We start from the raw sequence: 22,428 nt of genomic DNA on the forward strand, positions 1-22,428 counted from the left end.
TGGGGAACCTGTTCCAGTGCATGACAACCCTCTCAGTGAAGAACCTCTTCCAGATGTCTACCCTAAACCTCCCCCTATCACAGCTTGACACCATTCCCTTGGGTCCTATTGCTGGTCACCAGAGAGAAGGGATCACCACCTGCCCCTCCACTCCCCCTCATGAGGAAGCTGTAGACCGCACTGAGGTCTCCCCTCAGCCTCTTCTTTTCCAGGCTGAACAGGCCAAGTGACCTCAGCCACTCCTCATGCATCTTCCCCTCTGTTGTGGTTTAACCCGGACAGCAGCTAAGCACCACACAGCCATTTGCTCACCCTTCCCCTTTCCCCTCTGGGATGGAGGAGAGAAACAGGAAAATGAAGCCTATGGGTTGAGATAGAGATGGTTTATTAAGACAGAATAAATAAATAAATAAATAACAATAATGATAATAGTGCTACTACTAATAATGTGTACGAAACACATTCTGTTGGAACAGCTTGTTCTGGATGCCATCTCCAAGCAACTGGAAGAGAAGAAGGTTATGAGTAGTGAGCATGGATTCACCAAGGGGAAGTCATGCTCGACCAACCTCGTTGCCTTCTATGATGGAATCTTGTGATAGCAAAGCTGAGAAAGTGTGGAATAGAGGAGTGGACAGTAAGGTGAATTGAGAACTGGCTGACTGGCTGAGCTCAGAGGGTGGTGATCGGCGGCACAGAGTCCGACTGGAGATCTGTGACTAGCGGTGTTCCCCAGGGGTCGGTGCTGGGTCCAGTCTTGTTTAACATCTTCATCGATGACCTTGATGAGGGAATAGTGTCTGCCCTCAGCAAGTACTCCAATGACACAAAGCTGGGAGGAGTGGCTGACACACCAGAAGGCTGTGCTGCCATTCAGTGAGACCTGGACCAGCTGGAGAGATGGGTAGGAAGAAACCAAATGAGGTTTAATAAGAGAAAGTGTAGAGTCCTGCACCTGGGAAGGAACAACCACATGTATGAGTACCGGCTGGGGGATGACCTGATGGAGAGGAGCTCTGAGGAGAAGGACCTGGGGGTCCCGGTGGATGACAGGTTCACCATGAGGCAGCCAAGATGATACAGGACCTGGAGCATCTTCCTTATGAGAAAAGGCTGAGAGACCTGGGTCTGTTCAGCCTGGAGAAAAGAAGACTGAGAGGGGATCTCATCAATGTGTATAAATACCTGAGGTGTGGGGGACAGAGGGATTTGGGCAACCTCTTTTCAGTGGTTTGCAGGGACAGGACAGGGAGTAATGGTCACAAGACAGAGCACTGGAAGTTCCGCACCAACATGTGAAAGAATTTCTTCACAGTGAGGGTGACAGAGCACTGGAACAGGCTGCCCAGGGAGGTTGTGGAGTCTCCTTCTCTGGAGATATTTAAGGCCTGTCTGGACACCTAGAGCAGCCTGCTCTAAGGAACCTGCTTTGGTGGGGGGTTGGACCCAATGATCTTTCGAGGTCCCTTCCAACCCATTCAATTCTGTGATTCTGTGAAAAAAGTGATGCATAATGCAATTGCTCACCACCCGCTGACCAATGCCCAACCTATCCCCAGCCCCCCACCCCCACTAGCCACTCCTATACATTGTTTAGCATGACATCAGATAGTATGGAATACCCCTTTGGCTAGTTTGGGTCAGCTGTCCTGGGTCTGTCCCCTCTCAGCTTCTGCTGCACCCCCAGCCTGCCTGCTGGCAAGACAGAGCAAGAAGCTGAAAAGTCCTTGGCTTAGTGTAAGCACTGCTCTACAAGAATTAAAACACCAGCATGTTATCAACACTCTTTTCATCCTAATCCAAAACATAGCACCCTACCAGCTACTAGGAGGAAAATTAACTCTGTCCTAGCTGAAACCAGGACACCCTCTAGTCCCTTCATCATCTTAGTAGCCCTCCTCTGGACCCTCTCAAACAGTTTCACATCGTTTTTGTACTGAGGTGCCCAGAACTGCACACAGTACCAGAGGTGAGGATGCGCCAGCACAGAGTAGAGTAGGAAAATCATTTTCCGCGACCAGCTAGCGATGCTGTGCTTGATGCACCCAAGGGTAGGATTACCCATCCCGGCTGCCAAGGCACACTGCTGGCTCATGTTCAGCTTGCTATCAACCACAACCTCCAGATCCTTCAGATCTTCAGCAGATAACAATCTGAGAAAGGCATGACTTTGTTTCAGTCAGATTTGCTGCTTTTGTGACAAAAACTAGTATGCCTAGCATGGCCTTAAGTCTTAGTTCCAGCACTGTTTAAGGTGTCTAGATAAAAAGTCAATCTTAACACGAGACTTAAGTAAACTCAGTAAAATGTTAGTAACTTGCAACCAGGTCTGCATCCATACTATAAATACTTATATAATTTTTCCTTCTGAATTAAAGTGGAAGCTCTGTAATTGTTGTTCTTGTGAAGAACTCTATTTATGGTGATACTCCCTTAAAAATAGCTGTAAGGGGAAAGGATTAAAAAGATATTCACTGTATATACATCCCCCATAAACTCAGAACACTTCAGAGTTCATCACGGTGGGTAATATTGATGGTAGGGGGACTGTTGGACCAGATGATCTTGGAGATCTTTTCCAACCTTTATGATTCTATGATTGCAACTACAGGATCAAAATTGACCAAATGGGCACAGCAAAAAATAATTAATTAATTAATTAATTAATTAATAATAATAATAATAATAAAGCTGCAAAGTGATTTTGCTATGAAAAGTAATAATTTAGTCTGCATGCCCAACTTACCAGCACTGAGCAGGTGTGTTAGATTCTCTTAATAGGTATAAAACCTGCAAGAAGAGAAAAAGGGTGCACAACGCCAGAAAGATCAAAATGATCAAAACAAATTCTTGAGGCACTAGCACTGCTCCCCAGAAAATTCTTCCATGATTGTGAAGAAAGGTAACCAGAATACTTTGAACTGCAGAAAAGATGTACAACTGTTTATTGTTTGATTAGCAGTTCTATTTGCAAACTAGTCTTTCTGATGGCCACTTTCCAAAATGGTGTGAAAAGGGAATTCTAGTTTTCATTTCAGGGAAGCCAATGCCATGACAAATATTTTAAAAGACACTAATGACCTGTAACTAAGGGTAAAAAAAAAAAAAAAAAAAAAAAAAAAAAACACGCTCACTTGCCATCAACTTTGAATTATGCATTTCTAGCAGTTTCTTTTTCTTCTAGAAGTATAACAGTGAAACCACAGTATGGTACCTTAAGAGGATATTTGCCCCTGCCCTTTTGAAAAGAGGACGAGAAAACAGGAGCAGTAGGGGTGAAGAAACAGAGAAATGAGCTCTCCATCTGAAGGAAAATAAGGTGATGTCATATTGTTAAATGAATAGGTGATCTGGGGACAGCAACAGACTGGCTAGTCTATGGGTGTACTTAAAATCGCCTATTACTTTACCATTATGTCCTCACCATCTTTACCTTCAGCTGGTTATTAACGACCAGGCTAAAGAATCGTACGATGTAACATGTGGTTAATCAGAACACATATTTCTAGATTTTTGTTCTAAATGCATATATTTTTTATGAGGCAGAAATTTCTAACAGTTACTTCCTAACTCTTGTGTTTTCTACGCTTGCAACTTTTGAAAAACAAACAAAGAGTTTTTCATTTGAAATAATTTAATTCCTAGTTTGTAGGGTAATTACATTAACTTTTTGAATGTGAATCAATGCAAAAATGAGTCCACAGGAATGACACTCCTCTCTGCCTAGAGCTATTCTAAGCTGCAGTGGAATCAGATTAATAAAATTCAAGTCAGTTTTATTGCTTCTTTTGCATAATCCATAATGCAGTGAGGGAGATGTAAACAAAACCATTTTTAGGCTGCTCTTCCTGCTTCAAAAAACTAACAAGAACAGGCACTGTGAGGATTTACAAAGATATGAAAATGAAAGACCTGCAAAAGATGAGTGAAAACAGGACAGAGTGCAAAATCAAGGCCTGTATGTGAAAGAAAGAAAATGAACAGAAAGCTGTAATCCTCAGAGGAAGTCAGAACAGAGGAATTTGAAAATCTTATATGCACCTGGTCCTTTCAAATGCCCAGGAAAAGAGATTTATAACTGAACATCAAATTTTGCTATTAGGCCTTCTATTCTGCCTATATGAAGAGATTATTCTTACTGTCTGTGACTAACAGATGTAGTTATTAAGGTAGTGTATGCCCAGTACATTCTCTGCAGCAGCTCTATATTCAAAAGGGCAGTTGAGCACCTCCATCTGCTCAAGAGGATGGAAGACATATTCAAACTCCAGTCCTCACAAAATTTCTACTACATAGATGAATTACTTCCTACTTTAGACAAATAATAAACATCACTTGCAGGCAACTTACTGAGAAATGAGACATTTTCATCAGTAATCCTCTGTGCACACCAAGAAATGCAAGAGTCAGCTTTCACTCTTGATCCCCTGCTGTGTGAGTCAAACCCACACAGAGAAAAATAGTCAGGGTTTTTCACATGGAATTTTCATGAAGAAACAGCTGTGCAATAAAAATTCAGTAAAATATGAATGTCCCTGACAGAATGCTGCCCCTGTCATGCATAAAATGATTAGATAAGATGTTGTCTGTAATAGGTGATAGCAGGAACATTAGTGGACCTTGGAAGAATGGTACAGGAATGGCACACTCTCAGTAACATTTGAAATTATTCAGTGTTGAGACTACTCAATACAGTAGTTCCATTTTGGTTTACTTTCCCTGTCTGTGTCAGAGAACCTTTCAGTTTGCATTTTTGATGGCTACACCAAGTATAACTACTTAAACAGAATAAAAAAAAAAATAGCAAACACAAACAATTTGGTTTTATATTTGTACAGAATCATAGAATGGCTAGTGTTGGAAGGAACCTTAAAGATCATCTAGTTCCAACCCCCCTGCCAAAGGCAGGGAAGCCACCCACAAGATCAGGTTGCTCAGGGCTTCATCTTGAACACCTCCAAGGATGGGGCACCCACAGCCTCTCTGGGAAACCTGTTCCAGTGCTTCACCTTCCTCCGAGTGAAGATTTTCCTCCTAACATCTAATCTAAATCTCCCCTCTTTTAGTTTAAAACCATTCCTCCTTGTCCTGATACTATCTAATTGAGCAAATAGTTGCTCTCCATCATTTTTATAAGGCCCCTTTAAGTACTGAAAAGCTGCAGTGACTTCATCCCAGAGCCTTCTCTTCTCCAGGCTCAACAACCCCAACTCCCTCCGCCTATCTTCAGAGGAGAGGTGATACAGCCCCTAGATCATTCTCCTGGTCCTCCTCTGGACCCACCCAAACAGATCACCATCCTTCTTCTGCTGGGGGCCCCAGACCTGGATGCAGCACTCCAAGTGGGGCCTCACAAGGGCAGAGCAGAGGGGGACAATCCCCACCCTCAACCTGGTGGCCACTCCTCTTTTAATGCAGCTCAGGATGCAGTTGGTCTTCTGGGCTGCAAGCACATGCTGCTGGCTCATGTCGAGCTTTTCTACCACCGGAACCCCCAAGTCCTTCTCTGCAGGACTGCTCTCAGCGAGTTTTTCTCCTGGACTGTACTCAAGTCTGGGATTACCCTGACCCAGGTGCAACACCTTGCACTTGGATTTGTTGAACCTCATTAGGTTCACATGGGTCCGCTTCTCCAGCCTGCCCAAGTATTGATACAGAAAAAAAAAAAAAAAAAAAAAAAAAACAGTTTTTAGTCTGCTTGACTGAGAGAATAACTGCTGCTCTAGCAAATGGCTTATTCGCTTTGTCTCCAATACCCTGACTATACTGCTTCTGATTACACTGTCTTCTGAACTGTAGGGGGCAAAAGGGTGAGAAACCATGTACATTTTTATTATTTCTGAAAGATCTGGCTTAGCAGAACAGCACTGGAGTTTGATGCTGTCATTAACTTTCCAGCTGTCATGAGTACCCCAAAATATGTTTGGAATAGAGATGACTGCAAGTCTTGAAGGCAGATTGTATAGTTACACTGTAGAGAATGTCCAAAGCTGTGACAGACTATATATGCAAACAATGTGTAATGCACATGTCTATACACAGCATGCTAAATGTTGGTCCGGCTGTTTTCTCGGTGCTTTCTATGACCACGAGTCACCCCACCAAGCAAACAACTAATTACTATAATTAGCTGTCTTCAGGAGTAAAATAAAATATTAATATGAAATTACAACATCCAATGTCTGTTCAGGACATTGTCATAAAACAGCATTGAAAGACAGTCACCATTATTGCTTTTGAAATGAAATCCAGAGATCCAACCATGTAGTAAACATCATGTCATTTGGCTGTGCAAACTCAGAGCATGAGACCAGTGTCCTGCTGGCTGAGGGCATGAGGGCAGAAGTACCCGCACTTGTCTCTGCTTCTTATCTCTTAGAAACCCATTAACTGTGTTCTGAGTGAATGGATGAGAAGATGACCACTGCTCTGCATAGACAGCACAGTCAAAGACAGAAGGTACCTGCATAAGCCCCCACCACAGAAGGAAAGTGATAAGGTACTTCGTCAGATACTCTGCTTAGAATCTACAGCAAGGGTTTTGCCATGCTGAAATGAGACGCTAGGTTGGCCACAATTGATATCACACTATAAACTCTGCTACAGCCTTCACTTGGATGGGTTCTGTGTCTTTACAGGGACAAGGACATGTGCTCACTTCTAATCAGACTTTAAAAAAAAATGCAATTTGATGATTTCTAGACAAAGCAATGACACGAGGAAAAACATTTAAGAAAAAGAAAAAGAAAAAAAAAAGAAGAAGAAGAAGAAGAAGAAGAAGAAGAAGAAGAAGAAGAAGAAGAAGAAGAAGAAGAAGAAGAAGAAGAAGAAGAAGAAAAAGAAGAAGAAAAAGAAAAAGAAAAAGAAAAAGAAAAAGAAAAAGAAAAAGAAAAAGAAAAAGAAAAAGAAAAAGGAAAAAGAAAAAGAAAAAGAAAAAGAAAAAGAAAAAGAAAAAGAAAAAGAAAAAGAAAAAGAAAAAGAAAAAGAAAAAGAAAAAGAAAAAGAAAAAGAAAAAGAAAAAGAAAAAGAAAAAGAAAAAGAAAAAGAAAAAGAAAAAGAAAAAGAAAAAGAAAAAGAAAAAGAAAAAGAAAAAGAGAGATAATAAGGAGAGTAATACTTTTCATTCAAAGTTTGATCTTTTCTAGGCATATTGCACGTAACAGCTGTCTTTTTAATGGGTCCCTGCATGGTAATGACCAGGAAAAACTCTTTTGTGAGCTTTTGGTACTACTAAAGGAAAACAAATGGTTTTGCCGTATAAAGATGGACTTCTGAAGCAGATGGACTTTAAGGACACAGGCAGGCACTGGTTCCTCTCGTAAGGGATGTATTTAATTTTACCAAATAAATTTTTACCTTAGAAAGTTGAAAGATGAAAATATACCCCACTGTACAAAAAGGCAAACAAAAACTCTAAGCTGTATATTTTTGTAGAGCCAAGAAACAAAAAACAAAAAAAAAAAAAAGGGGGAAATACCCTTGAGCCATGTCATGTCATGTCATGTCATGCCATACCATGACACCTTTGAGTTTGAGTCATGAAAGGCATGTAAGTACTATCCAGAATAAAGAAGTGTTCTACAGAATTTGCTGAGGCAGGTGTTAATCTTTTAAGCCTTTTCAAAACAGTCTCATGCTTTTCAGAGTTATTACTGAGCAAACTTTCTGTCGTAACATGCACAGAGAAAATCTGCTATGCACAAGTAAAAAATGAGCATTATACATGTATGCTGCAACTAGCTACATCAGAGCACGGTATTGACAAACTCTGCATGGAGGTAATCCTTGGAAAAGATGAACAGTCTCTAGACTAAGACCGATCAAATTTTTTTTTTGGACCTTGCTTACCTTTTTATATAGAGATAATAAAATATTCTTTCATTTAATACCTTACATCTCCTTTTTCTTGTATCAATGAATGTTTTTGAACCTGTAATGACATTGCAAATAGCCCTTTATTGTATCAACAACACTTAAAGACAAAAGCCAGAGAAGAGAAAGATGAACACTGGAAGCAAACCATTTAGAAAAATAAATACAAAATGTAAAAACAATAGGGAACATAAAGCCTATTTTGAATTTGCTGTAACAGAATAAACATTTTTTAAGAAAGTAAATGCTGCCTACAACTTTAATATATATATATGAATTCACCATAAGCAGTGACCTTAAGAGCAGCATTCATTTATCACCCAGTTTCTGTCTGCCTTTTTTCCTGTCTTATAAAAACAGAATGTGAGTTCAGTAGAAGGCCAATAATACTGAAGTATTTATAAGAATATATGAAGTATTAATAAGAATTATTTTTTAAAAGACTAAGAATATTAATAATAATTAAAAGAAACACACAAGAAAGAAATATCAGCACAAGGTAACCCTCTGTGGTTGACACTTGATGAGATTACAGGACAGGAAGAGCAACTGACATCATCTGCCTGTACTTGTGCAAAGCATTTGACACTGTCCTGCATAACACCCTTGTCTTTAAATTGGAGAGAATGAATTTGACAGACAGAACACGTGGTGGTAAGGAATTGGCTGGATCATCACACTCAAAGAGTTGAGGTCAATGGCTCAATGTCCAAATGGAAATCAGTAATGAGTGGTGCCCCTCAGGGGTCAGTACTGGGACTGGCACTGTTTAACACCTTTGTTGGTGACATGGACAGTGGGATTGAGGGCACCCTCAGCAAGTTTGCTAGTGACACCAAGCTGTGTTGTGTGGTCGACACACTGGAGGGAAGGGATGGCATCCAGAGGGAGCTGAACACGCTTGAGAGGTGGGCCTGTGCAAACCTCATGAGGTTCAGCGTGGCCAAGTGCAAGGCCCTGCACCTGGGCCAGGGCAATCCAAAGCACAAATACAGGTTGGGTAGAGAATGGATAAGAGTAGCCCTGAGGAGAAGGGCCTTAGGTTGTTGGTTGATGAGAAATTCAACGTGAGCCTGTCACATGCACTCTCAGCCCAGAAAGCCAACTGTATGCTGGCTGGGCTGCATCAAAAGAAGCGTGGCCAGCAGGTCAAGGGAGGTGATTCTCCCCCTCTTCTCTGCTCTTGTGAGACCCCACCTGCAGCCCTGCATTCAGCTCTGGGGCCCTCAGCACAAGGACATGGGCCAATATGAACAAGTCAAGAGGAGGGCCATGAAGATGACCAAAGGCAGAGAGCACCTCTCCTACAAAGACAGGTTGAGAGAGATGGGGTTCTTCAGCCTGGAGAAGAGAAGGCTCTGGAGAGACCTTACAGCAGCCTTTCAGGACCTAAAGGGGGCATACAGGAAAGTAGGAGAGGGACTCTTGTCAGGGAATATAATGATAGGATGAGGGATAATGGCTTTTACTAAAAGAGAGTAGATTCAGACTTTATTTTAGGAGGAAATCATTTACTCAGAGTGTGGTGAGGCACTGGAACAGGTTGCCCAGAGAAGATGTGGATGCCCTGTCCCTGGAAGTGTTTAAGGCCAGGCTGGATGGGGATTTGAGCAAACTGGTCTAGTGGAAGGTGTCCCTGACCATTGCAGGGGGATTGGAATGAGAGTTAGGTTGCCTTCCAACCCAAACTATCCTGTGATTCTGTGATTCCATGACAATGAGATAGTGAGTGGCTACTGACTTGACCTCCTGTTTAGCTTACAGGAGTTCATTGCTCCAGAAAGATAAAAGCGTGAGACCAACGAGAACAAAAACAATGCTAAGCAAATTAAAGATAAGGATTTAAAACTGTTCATATTAACACACTTCTTCTGGTAGGTATAACTAAAAAAGTCTGGCCTAAATTTACTTGTAATGATGAAACACAATATAGACAGACCATAGTTTTAATCATTTTTCTCTTCCCAGTCATCCTACAGACATTAAATAAGATTTTGGCTTTATAAGGAATGCCTACTCTTTAAATTAATGATTTGTCACAAACTTCACAATAAGGAATTACAAATGTGGGAAAAAAATAATAAAAAATAAAAGGTGACTTGTGAGGTTAACCTAATGTTCCACCATGCGTCAGAACAAAGCATGGCATAAGAAGGAAAAATGAGAAATTAAAAGCCCCAGCTGCGATCCCCTTAAAGTACAGATCATCTCTTACAGGGACTATAGACAAATGAGAAAGTATAATATAAGGAAGCTTTCCTGTATGTTACTGTGCCTTATATAAGGGATGTCCAAATACTTCATAGAAACAAAATCAAATAAGATTTCATCTAAGCAATATTTTTAAGATACAAATACAACTGCATTTTCCTGTATTTAGTCCTTATTTATTCTGCTACAGCAAATTATGACTTGTTTAAAGGTATCATTACTATACTTTGCAAGGAAATTCGTGATCCCTTTGAAATAAACAGGAAGTTTACCACTGATTTTGTTTGGGCCAGGATTTCATGTTGGATATTCTAACTGTCGGATGTTCAACATTCACTGCTTTTCTGTTTCTTTGGAATTTACCAATATTCTCCCTCAAATGGTATCTGTATTTTCAGACACTGTTCTAATAATAGTCCTTTTAGGGAGGGCTTTGAAAAGTAATGTTTCCCTGAGAAAGAAACTATGTTCTTTATGCCAATTAATTCCTACTAATGTAAGGTACAGACACAAAAACATGTTGCTGTTAGGTAAGACAAACTATGAACTTATCTAACATCATCTACCTCATGATAATTACATCGATCCTCCTCTTATGACTAGGTGAATGTAAGAGAAGCTGCTCTTCTATGGAAGTTGTTTGCATTACGTCATGGTCAGAATACATCTATAGGCACTTATTGCACAGGAGCTGAAAAGCTGTGCATTCAGAGCTGTGCTCACCTGGAGATGTAGTAAAGGACTACATGAAAATTAAACTTTGTAGCCTTCACTTATGTTAATTTTGTAGCTATCTACTTGTGTCAATACCAACCTCTGAGGAAAGAGGGTTAAAAAAAACAGGTAAGACACTGTTCCTCTCAAATTCATCTATTCCTGTTTTACAATGGCATCAGCATGGTTTTGCTTATCAAGACACAGACATTCTGTCTCGCAACTTTTTTTTTTTTTTTCCAAAACGATTTTCAAAGACAGGATGTCATTCACCAGAATTATAACCAATGAGAGTAGAGGAAAACCAAGAGAAACTGAAGACTCATTGTGCTCTCACTAGGCCCTGCTATCAAACTTCAGATCACAAAATCTTTAATAATAATAATAATAATAATAATAATAATAATAATAATAATAATAATAATAATAATAATAATAATAATTTAATCTATTCCTTTCTACAAGTGGGCCTAATATTTCATTTCAGTCATTCTGAAACACATGCAAAACAAGAATTACTTATCAGTTGTAAAGAAAATTAAGATTATGTGTGAATTGCAGCTTTTACAAGTTTGAGACATTAAACATTCTAGTCCAAATAATGTATCAAGCAAAAGTTACCTTTTCAAACCACATCTTCTCATGAAACAAGAGAGAGAAAAGAGGAGGAAGGCATCTGTCTCTTTGTGCTGACCCAAGATGCACACACTGAGATAAATGTGATGTTTCTCTGGCAGAAACACGCCAAGGCATGTAAATGCAGGAACAAAAAAAAATAAAATAAAAAAAATTCACATGTGACTCCTTAGTCCAGTCTTGCACATATGCATCAGATGAAGTCTGCAGAGCCCTACATCAGAAGGGATTCACTAGGCAATTGGCTTTATTACCGATGAACTCAAAGGGGTGCTAGATAAAGCCCTGTCATATCTCATTTTGCATTTTGACCTTTTTTTTTTTTTTTTATCAGTTCACATAACAGGGACCAATTTTGTAGACCTTAGCTTTATACACTGCGGAAATGTTTAACACACACAAGGAAATAAATGGATGAATTTTATTGATGTCCTGGGTCTGGCTGGGATGGAGTTAAGTTTCCCCACAGCAGCCCATACAGTGCTGTGCTCTGGACCTGTAGCCAGGGCAGCCCTGATCTCACACCAGTGTTTTGGCTCTTGCCGAGCAGTGCTGGCACAGCGCTGAGCCTGGCTCTCCAACCCCCTCAAGGGTCGCTATGCTGGGGGTGGGCAAGAGGTTGGCAAGAGCTGACCTAAGCTGACCAAAAGCATATTTCACGCTATATGAAGTTGTGTTTAGCAATAAAAGGGAGGGTGGAAGGGGGAAGAGAAGGGACAGGGCAGGACGTTCATTATGAAGGTGTTCATCTTCCAAAGCAACAGCCACAAGCTACTGAGCAAGGCCCCTGGAAGTGACCAGACATCGATGCTGATGGGAAGCAGCACATTATTTTTTTTTTTGCTCCTTTTGCTTCCTCATCACGGCCTTTTCTTTCCTTTCATTAAGCCACTTCTACATCAAGCCCACCAGTTTTCTTCCTCCCTATTCCCACCCCCCCCAGTCCTGCTGAGGAAGGGGAGTCGGGGAACAACCGTCTGGCACTTAGCTGCCTACAGCGTTAAGCCACGGCGATTTTTATTATTTTTTTATTTTTTTTTTTTATTTCGATCTTATATCTGATGAAAAGATTCATTACGAGGGACACACTCCTCGTTCGCACCAGAGCGGCAATCCCTTTCATTCCGTAAACACAACGCGGCGAGAGAAAGCTTATTTAAGGTTCTAATTTAAGGTTTTAATTTAAGGTTTTAATTTAATTTAAGGCGTCGATTTAACACGAGGTCTCCCTTTAACTTCAGCCTTCCGTTGAGCTGCAGCTTTTGATTTAATTCAGGGCTTTCCTTGCACACCCGTCCCCGCCCCCCGGCCGCCCCCTCCCCTCACGGCCGCGGCGGTTGGGCGGGGCCCCGGCCCCGCGCGCGTTGCCACGGTGACCGCGCCCCCCCCTCCCCCGGAGCAGGCCCCGCCCCCTCCCGGCCGCGCCCCGCCCCGCGCAGGCCCCGCCCGCCGCGTCCGGGGGAGGGGGGCGGTGGCGGAGCGGCGGGCGCGCGGCGGCCCGCCGGTATTGCCGGAAGTGGCGCGCGGCCCTGCTTCCGGCGCGCTGTGGAAGCGCCGCGGGCGGCTCCCGGCGGGTCCCGGCGGCGGGCATGGCGCTGTGGCTGCCGCGCTCCCGGGACGGCGGTGGCAGAGGCCCCCCGGCGGAGGACGACGAGGAGCGGGCCGTGCCTCCCGCCGCCCGGCAGCGCCTGCTGGAGGCGCAGGTAGGGCCCCGGCACCACCGCAGCTCGGCGCCGGTCCCCGCGGAGCCGCCCGGAGCCCGTCAGGAGGGGCCGAGGCGGGGGCGGGGGGGAGGCGCGGGGCCGCCGCCGTGAGGGAGGGCAGCGCGTGTGGAAGAGCTGGGCCGGAGTCGTTCCGGCGGCTACGCGGTGCCTGCGGCCGGGGCGAGGCAGCTTTGTATAAATACCGCTGCTGGGAATCGCGGCTGCCCTTCCGAGAAGCGGCTGCTATCGGGATTTCCAGCGTCCAGGGAAATCTGCGGCTTGTTTGGTGAAAGGGGGGGTGCGGGGAGGGTAAGGGGGAGAAGTGCTGCGAGCCCCAAGCAAAGTTGGCGTGAGAACTTTGAGGTATCTGTGTGGAAGTTGCCTTCGCGCAAGCTTTCGTGAGTGGTGGTGTCCTCTGTGCCCTTCTGCCTGAAGTTATCGGCACCACGAGCTTCATACGGCGGCATTGGGAGGCTGAGAAATGAATCCCCATGGATGCAGGTGGGAAGGCATGGATGGCTGAGGAAAGGCTTGGGAGGACAGTTTGCAAACAATCAGTCCCCTTTCTTCTGTGACTACATACACCTAGATGCAACACAAGCACTGTTGCTTAAGAGGTCACTCTTTTCTCCCAGCTATGAGCAGTGACCTCCTCAGTAGATTCGACCAAAAAGACTGTGTGCTTATACTGGGTCTCAGCCACTTTGTAATTTAAATACCACTTTTACTGTTGGTTCAAGGGAAGAAACGCTTAGAAAGTTAATACAGCTTGAGTTAGAAATCTCTTCTAAAAGCCAGCCACCTGTACAAAACCATGTTTAATCGTTCCTGTGAATTTAATGCTGCTTCTAAGCTGTCTTCAAGATCAGCATTGTGTCTGGGATTTAAGCTTCTCTGTGCCGATATAATTTTTAAAATGTCAATTTTCCCTCCATAAATAGCACATCTGTTTTTTCTCACAGACCTACAACCAGGGGATTGAATTAGTCTGCCAAAAAGAAAAAGAGTTTGTGAAGCACTCTGTAGAATGCACGTGGAATCTTGCAGAAGCCCAGCAAAAACTTGGTAGTTTAGCACTGCATAATTCAGAATCCTTTGATCAAGAATGTGCTCGAGCAAAGACTGAAGCTGCAGAGATGAGATGGAGAGAAGAAGAGTGGAGGAGAAAAGAAGAAGCACTAAACCAGAGGGAAGGGCAGAATCCGTGGAACACAGATCCTGTTAGTAAGGAGGTATTTAATAAGGTATGACCCATATCAGTGTGCATGAACACATGCATTAGCCTCATTTCTCATTCCACTTGTTACTAGTCTTGAGTGTCTTCTGTGGCTGGTACAGTGAAAAATCAAGGTCTCTGTTAAATGATTTTTGTTTTTATTTTGCCCTGTGAAAGGGAGCAAGCTGCCCTCATACTACAGATATAGCTGATGTTTTTTTCTATAAGAACTGGGGATCAGAACTTGCAGTGTTCATGTAGTACACATTGTCAAACTGGGCCTGAACAAGAGCTTCTTCATGTTAGGAGTCTGCTCTTCTGGTGTGTCAAATTATCAAGTGTGATACAGTGTGCAACTAATAATGACTACTGTAATACAGGTTATTTAGCACAAATTCTTCTTAAGTAAAATTTGTTTAAACAATTCGATTTAAACAGCTTACCAATCTCATAATTTCACTGATTTAGCTGTATCAGGGCTGCAAGTTCCTTGATATTTGTTGTACACAGATCAGTATGTTCCTACCTGAGGACAGAAGTTTCTCAGAATTATTTGCTCGGTAGGCTATGGTATCCTTGTCTCTTAATTGGAGAGACATGGATTTGATGGATGGACAACTTTGTGAAGAATTGGCTGGATGATTGCACGCAGAATTGCAGTCAATGGTTCAATGTCCAAGTGGAGATCAGTAACAAGTGGTGTTCCTCAGGGGTCAGTACTGGGACTGGCACAAAGATGTTTAACATCTTTGGTGGTGGCATGGACAGTGGGATCAAGTGCACCCTCAGCAAGTTTGCCGATGACACCAAGCTGAGTGGTGTGGCTGACACACTGGAGGGAAGGGATGGCATCCAGAGGGACCTAGACAGGCCTGGGAGGTGGGCCTGTGCAAACTTTGTGAGGTTCAGCAAGGCGAAGTGCAAGGTCCTGCACCTGGGCTGGGGTAACTCTAACCACTCTAACCTCAGAGAGCAGCCCTGAGAAGCAGGACCTGGGGGTGCTGGTTGATGAGAAGCTCAACATGCGCCAGCCATATGTACTTGCAGCCCGGAAAGCCAACCATATGCTGGGCTGCATCAAAAGCAGCATGGCCAGCAGCCTGAGGGAGGTGATTCTCCCCCTCTGCTCTGCTCTCCTGAGACCCCACCTGGAGTGCTGCGTTCAGCTCTGGGGCCCCCAGCACAAAAAGGACATGGACCTATTAGAATAAGTCCAGAGGAGGGCCAAGGAGATGATCAAAGGGCTGGAGCACCTCTCCTGTGAAGACAGTAGTCTTTCAGTACCTAATGGGGGCCTGCAGGAAAACTGGAAAGGGATGTTTGTCAGGGAGTTTAGTGATAGGCCAAGGGTAATGGCTTTAAACTAAAAAAGGATAGATTTAGATTAGATATAAGGAAGAAATTCTTTTCTTAGGGTGTGGTGAGGCATTGGAACAGGTTACCCAGAGAAGCTGTGGATGCCCCATCCCTGGAAGTGTTCAAGGCCAGGTTGGATGAGGCTTTGGGCAACCTGGTCAGGTTGGAGGTGTCCCTGACCAGGGCAGGGGTTTGGAATGAGATGATCTTTAAGGTCTCTTCCAACCCATCCATTCTATGTTTCTATAATGAAACTTTTCCAATTCTATTCTTAGACAATATATTTTAAAAAAAGAAAGCCTTCTGAAGCATATGACATGACTCTAAAATTAGAATATTGGCCTTTGGATGGTAACATATTGAAATGTAATATTCCTATATATCACAAAAAGGTATGTTTGGAGATTTCTGTGATAGTAATATATTTATTTTTTTTTTTATTCCTCAGAGTTTTATTAATCAAAAAAGAAAAGAAACAGAAGATGAAGACGTGTCTGAATCATTTATGCAAAAACACGAACAAAAGATTAGACACTTTGGTGAGTATGCTTTCTCCAACATTTTGCAGTTCATATTTCTACAGTATTTATGTAGGTTTTCTCCTTATTCTTGTACAGAACAAAAGCTAACGAACGAAATACCTAAAAGGCTGTCTAGCTTTATCTTATGACAACAAATAATAATTTCAAAGTGAAATAATACGTAAACTACAGCAGCTTCTTAGCTCCTGTTAACTAGTAGGAACTTTAACCTGAAACAAGTACTCAAATGGGCCTAAGACCTCAAAACTTAAGTTCTAGCAACTTTTTTTTTTTTTTTTTTTGCTGTTCAGTGGGAGAGCACAGTATTATTCATAGAATTTTTGTATATACATATGCTTGTGATTGCCCGTATCTATCTCCTTCTAATAAGTGTTTTTTTTGGTGGCTATTAACCTGCAGGAGGAATGATTGATTTAAAGGCATACATGTGCAAATGCCTAACGAGTGTGTGTGCATGGAGTTGTGTTCCTTTAAATTACATTTAACTATCCACTAGGTGGCACTTCAGCTCCATTGTAATTGTTGACCTCATAAGCATAGTTAATCTTAAAAAAGTAATCTGAAATGTTAATGGTTCTGTTAAGTACTTCCCATTCTTAGTTGCAGGCTGTTTTCAGACAATGATGTAGTATGGCTGTATTTGGAATTCCAGAGCAATCAATAAAAGGACTGAGTTGACAAAATTCACCTGATTGTGCAAACTGGGTTTTACTAAGCTATTTGGCATCTAGGGATCATATACTTTTTTTAGAGGAGGGGTTTCTCGTTTAGGCTTCTGAAAGGGTCTTAGAAAACCTTGCAAATACCAAGCAAGGCACAATGCTGTCAAGAGTATGCAAATAGTAACAATATTCATATATTCTCTTAAATACTTGAACTGCCAAGTGTAGTGACAACGTGTCCAGAAGATGTCTCTTCTGCTGTGCATTTCAGAAGAAAAAAATGGGCTTTCTTTTGTGTTTCCAGGCTAGGAGCTGGGCAAAATGACTGTTGTCTAAATTCAGATGAAGCGGTTATAGAAACAACCTGAATACAAGAGCTCATCAATTTTTTTTCTTACCTCTTAAATTCAAAGCAATGTTGTTATTTTAATTTAAAATACTTCAGAGCATTGTAAGAACTGCACATTAATGCTCTATCAGGTCTCTTTGTTCTGTGCTATCTGCTGTCAAAGAGCAGTGTAGACTTCACTAGCCATACAGCCCAAGTCCTTTTTCTGGATCCTGCTCTGCCTTTCAGGTGGTAAAGAACTTGTGCATAACATCTCTGTTAAAAACAGTTGAAAGAAATAGTCATAGGTGGTTTCTCTTTAGGTATTTGTTTGCTAGAATTAAGATTAGTTTAGGTCATTACTATTGAATTATCTTCAGCCAAGTTACATTTTTATGCTGATATATGGGTAAAACTGTGCATCTGGTTCCTGTTGCCAGTAAATGACTTCACTGTCAGTGATACATGAAGGATGATTTTCAGAGGTGGTCTGAGTATTGAGTTCTGGTTTTTGAACTCATTTCTTCAAATGAAGTAGCCTCATGCTATTGAAATTCAATCTTCAAGTTAAGTCTCAAATAGTAATGTGGCTTTACTCTATTGAAATCAAGTTGTTTCTGTAATTACATTCAAATTTTCTAAACACCTAGAAAATCATGTGTTAGAGACACTTGCATTTTCAGCAGATTACACATTTTCTTTGTGCCTTATTTGCAGACTTTTCCAGAGGATTTGTATTTGTCAGAATCTCTGAATACTCTATAAATTTTGTAAGCTACTTGATGATGCAACTATTAGATACATCTATACTACTTTGATACTGTATATGGAAGAACTGTTTAAAAATAACTTGTCAACAATGCTAGAGATGCATTAAAGTATAGGAAATTGTTAAATTTGCTTTTAGTATCTTCATGATCTGATTGTACCTTCTGGTAATGTTCTTTCAGTGCTAGTTAGACGCCTAAATAAAACCCTTAAATGTAGCTGTATGCTTTCATTATGCAGATAGTATACATACAGGGGAATGAATGCAAAAAAAAAAAAAACTTTGCTGCATTAAGTTATCTATCTATCCATTTCAAACATCTTAACCTGTTTCTCATCAGGCATGATGAGCAGATGGGATGATAGTCAGAGATTTTTGTCTGACCACCCATATCTTGTATGTGAAGAAACATCTAAATATCTCATGTTATGGTGCTTTCATCTAGAAGCTGAACAGGTATGAACACCTTTGAATTGTTTGAAAGTATGCAGTTTCCCACTTTCACTATGTAAAAGCTGCCTGACTTCATTAGCTGTTTAACTTTTCTTCTTCCACTCTCTCTACCCTAGTTGGAAGGGAGAAAACAAACCAAATCTGTAACACCTTGTAACATTGGGTTTAATTCCTGCAAACAATCAGTCCCCTTTCTTCTGTGACTATCAGTTCTCATCTCTTTAGGAACTAAAAGAAAAGGAAATTCAATGTAATTTTATAAATACAATTCCAGGAAACATATTTAAACTAGAACTCTAATTTTACTTTATTTTTTTTCAGAAAAGAGCTCTGATGGAACAAGTAGCACACCAGGCAGTTGTAATGCAGTTTATTTTAGGAATTGCCAAAAGTTGTAATGTGGATCCAAGAGGCTGTTTTCGTCTCTTTTTCCAAAAAGCCAAAGTAAGTCAACCTACATAATGATGGTAGAAATCCTTGATGCTGTACAAAGGACCAATGTTCTAGTGCAGGATTCTTCTTGACCGTAAGATGATAAATATTTTATTGACTTAGTTTTACAAGAAAGATCTTTGTTAGCAGTTCTTTCTAGACAGACTATTTTGGTGTAATTCCAGTCCTGAAAACACAGGAGAAATTTTGTAAGACTGAATCTGTGGTTTACCATAGAGTGTATGCAGTTATTCAGGATTGATGGATCTTAGTACGGCTTTTACAGCCATTCAGTTAAAATGCAAGTCAACTTGTGCTTTACTTTTGGCCATAGTGCCACAGCAAGCACTTGTTCTTCTAAGAGGACTGTCTTCTGAGTCGTAATAAAGGAAGGGCTAAAATTAATTTCTTTTTGCATATACTTAGATGAATAAATGATTTTGCTTCTGCATATAAGTACTACAGTTTGTCCTGAAAAGAAATTTTACCTGGATTTGCATTTTAAGTTGACTAACATTTTCACTGAATGAAATGCTTACAACTCAGAAGTAAATCTGTTTTAAGTGAAACTACTGATTTTTCTCTTTTCAGACAGGGGAAGGGTATTTTGAGGCATTCAAAAGTGAACTTGAGGCATTCAAGACAAGAGTGAGAATCTGGTCACAATCACATAGCTTTCAAGCTATCTTACTAGAGGATCCCAGTGTCAATCCTAGTCTTGTTGGACAGCTGACATCTTTGTCGCAGGTAGGTTCATGATGTCCAAAAATTAATTTAACTAAATTAGGATTGGTTGTGCTGAGAAGCTATACTTTTCTAAAATACAAAGAGGACTGTTCCTAGAACTGCCAGTAATATGTATGGATGTAATGGGATGTATTATCGATATGTAAGGCATATGTAGTCTTTTATTTTGCTTGCTTCGATTCAGAAAGTATCAGTGTAAGGTCAAAAGCATATGCTAGTTCAGTGCCATTGCACTCTTTTGTTTAAAAAGAAACACTGCATCGTAAAGCTGATGAGAAGCTAGAATTGTATTCACACTCGTTAACCACTAGCAGTGAAATGGGCTTTCAGTGTAAAATGGTTATGCCAATTCATGGAATCCTTCAGCTAAGTCAAGCGTGAAGAAAATCTCTTGTGATAAAACAAAACTGAGGGTGCTTACATCTTTTGGTATTGTACTAGTGAAGGCTACATTCTGGAATGAAGAAGCAACTTCAGAGATTTTCAAAAATTAGGTATTATGGAAGGAGTCACAGTTGAAACTACTTAACTTGAAATAATTTGGTTAAAGTACCTTTCAAGTAAGATTCAACAGCTGTATTCTAAGTTAATGTACAGGCAAGTGCTAGAAATACTGAGACAAAATACAAGCTATGCCAGCTAAATTTAAAAGAGCATCTTGGCACAGTGCAGTATTACTAGTGATAATTTTTTTAAGAGCTTATTTTCTTACTGTTGCAAACTTAAGATAGACAACATGAAGAGTCCACCTTAAGCTAAAATCTCTCTCTCTCTCTCTCTCTCTCTCTCTCTCTCTCTCTCTCTCTCTCCTCGTATATACAATTGTGGAGAATTAAGCTGTCAATTTTTCATCTGTTGCAGAACACAGGTGGTCTACAAGGTTCCATAAACACAAATGTCTGCAGTTTAAACTCTGTGATACAAAGAGATGAAGAAGAATCCAAAATGATGGACACAGTATAGTATTGTTAAGACTGAGGCCAAGTACTTTTTTCTTTTTTTTTAACAAAGAAAAGAACATGGCTATTTTCTTGACACTTATTTTTCTGGGTACTGCACTTTATTTTTGGTGTCAGGTTTTTTTGTTGTTGTTGTTTTTTGTTTGGGGAGTTTGAAGGGTGGGTAATTCACAAAAACTTGTAATATTGTTTGAAAATGTGCTGCTAGGTTTTTGGTTGTCCTTGAAGAGCAGGGTTCTCATATTGCCGAATGTGAAACTGGATGTGTTTTCTGCTACTAACCTTGCCTTTCATGACTTTAGAAATCAAAGTATGAAAACAAATCTGCACAAATACAATGTTTACAAGAAGCAGTAGATTCTTGGTAGAATCTGCTATTGTCTTACTACAGATGTGGACATGTCTTACTCTATGAATATTGGAGATCACAACTGTATTCATGCTACCTTGTTGACATTATAAGCTCTCAAATTTGGTTATCACTAATAGCAATAAATCAATACCTGGTATCAGTATTTCAGATCTGGAATGGATTAGGTTAAAACACTGGCTTTCTACCTCTACTAAGGGGATTTAAATGTTACATTGTGCTTTCATTAAAAAGAGTTTGGTTTTGTTCTAAAACAAAAGCAACACTTGTCTACATATGAGTGCCAAGTTTTATGATCTCAGAGAGATTGACTCTCCTTTTATTAATAAGAGTAACTTAGGATTTTTTTTAAGCTAAGTTTCAGTATGTGGAGAAGTATTTGATGGAGGGGACAGATGGAACTTCAGGTAAAAGGGTTAGGAAAAGACTACACTTTGAAGAGAAAGCTTTGTCACGGTTCATACAGGGCAAGGTGTGTGCGAGTGTTTGGAAAGAACTTCATATGGTACTAAGCTAAAGTGGATTTCTGAAATTGCCAACTCAAACAGTTAAAGTGGAAAATTTTTAAAGCTTTCTGTTTTAGGATCTGGAAGTTCAAACTCCATAGAGAAGAGCCTTCCATAGAACCTTTGCAATCCAAAATTCTAGCCTGATTTTCCAGCTTGCTACTGTTGTAGCAGTTCTACCTACATACAAAAATACACACTGTAGTTAGAACGGTCCAGTGGAGAGAGCTTGCATTTCAAGTAGTGGTACAGGTCTCTTTGTCCTTTAAAGGACTCTTGGTCCTTTACCATATTGTTCTGTAAGATATGGAAGTTTTAACTGCAGTATAAACCAGAGTGAGTATAAGCATAAATGCAGCAGCAGAAACATCAGCTTCAGATCCACTGATGGAAGTACCTTTTCTTGTTCCTAATACTTGCGTTCTCTAGCAGGTTTTTTGCAGACAAACAGGATAACGTAGCAGTAGCTCTGTCCCCAGTGCAAGTTAGAGATAACTAGCTTCAGCTGTAAAGTGTATATAACATTTGGCATACACTCCAGAGAGGAAGAGTAAACGCTGTCTCCTCCTTAATAATTAGTTAAGAGAAACTAATGACTTCCAGTTGTTCTTTAATTCAATTCCTCTGTTATATACAAGGGTAATAAGAACAATGAACAGTGCACAGTGACTTACAATTCATAGAATCATGGAATGTCCTGAGTTGGAAGGGGCCCACAAGGGTCATCAAGTCCAACTCCTGGTTCCACATGGGAGTACCCAAAAATCACACCGGATGTTTGAGAGCATTGTCCGAATGCTACCTGAACTCCAACAGACTCTGTGCCATAACCGGTTCTTTGGGGAGCCTGTTTTAAGTTCTCATCACCCTCTTGGTAAAGAACCTTTTCCTCATGTCCAGCCTGAACCTCACTTGATATAGCCTCAGACCATTCCCTGTAACAGTAACGGGT

The 22,428-nt window shown here is 41.0% G+C and overlaps 1 protein-coding gene across 3 annotated transcripts; it reads left to right on the top strand.

Moving 5' to 3' along the window:
- The first annotated feature begins 12,938 nt into the window (after positions 1 to 12,938).
- On the top strand, positions 12,939 to 21,115 carry CDC37L1 (cell division cycle 37 like 1, HSP90 cochaperone). 3 transcript variants are annotated; one of them, XM_084504719.1, is made up of 7 exons: positions 12,939 to 13,136; positions 14,099 to 14,380; positions 16,157 to 16,247; positions 18,350 to 18,465; positions 18,784 to 18,906; positions 19,486 to 19,641; positions 20,472 to 21,115. In XM_084504719.1, exons 1-7 carry the CDS (start codon positions 13,023 to 13,025, stop codon positions 20,475 to 20,477), a joined length of 888 nt encoding a protein of 295 aa, XP_084360845.1. In that variant the 5' UTR covers positions 12,939 to 13,022; the 3' UTR covers positions 20,478 to 21,115. The 3 variants fall into 3 exon arrangements, with proteins under 3 accessions (XP_084360845.1, XP_084360844.1, XP_084360846.1); XM_084504718.1 differs by having other exon boundaries at positions 12,942 to 13,136; positions 20,503 to 21,115; XM_084504720.1 differs by lacking the exon at positions 12,939 to 13,136 and adding an exon at positions 13,365 to 13,637 and having other exon boundaries at positions 20,503 to 21,115.
- Positions 21,116 to 22,428: the final 1,313 nt, after the last annotated feature.

The sequence above is a fragment of the Aythya ferina genome (assembly GCF_964211825.1).
Source record: "Aythya ferina genome assembly, chromosome: Z".
Lineage (NCBI taxonomy): Eukaryota > Metazoa > Chordata > Aves > Anseriformes > Anatidae > Aythya > Aythya ferina.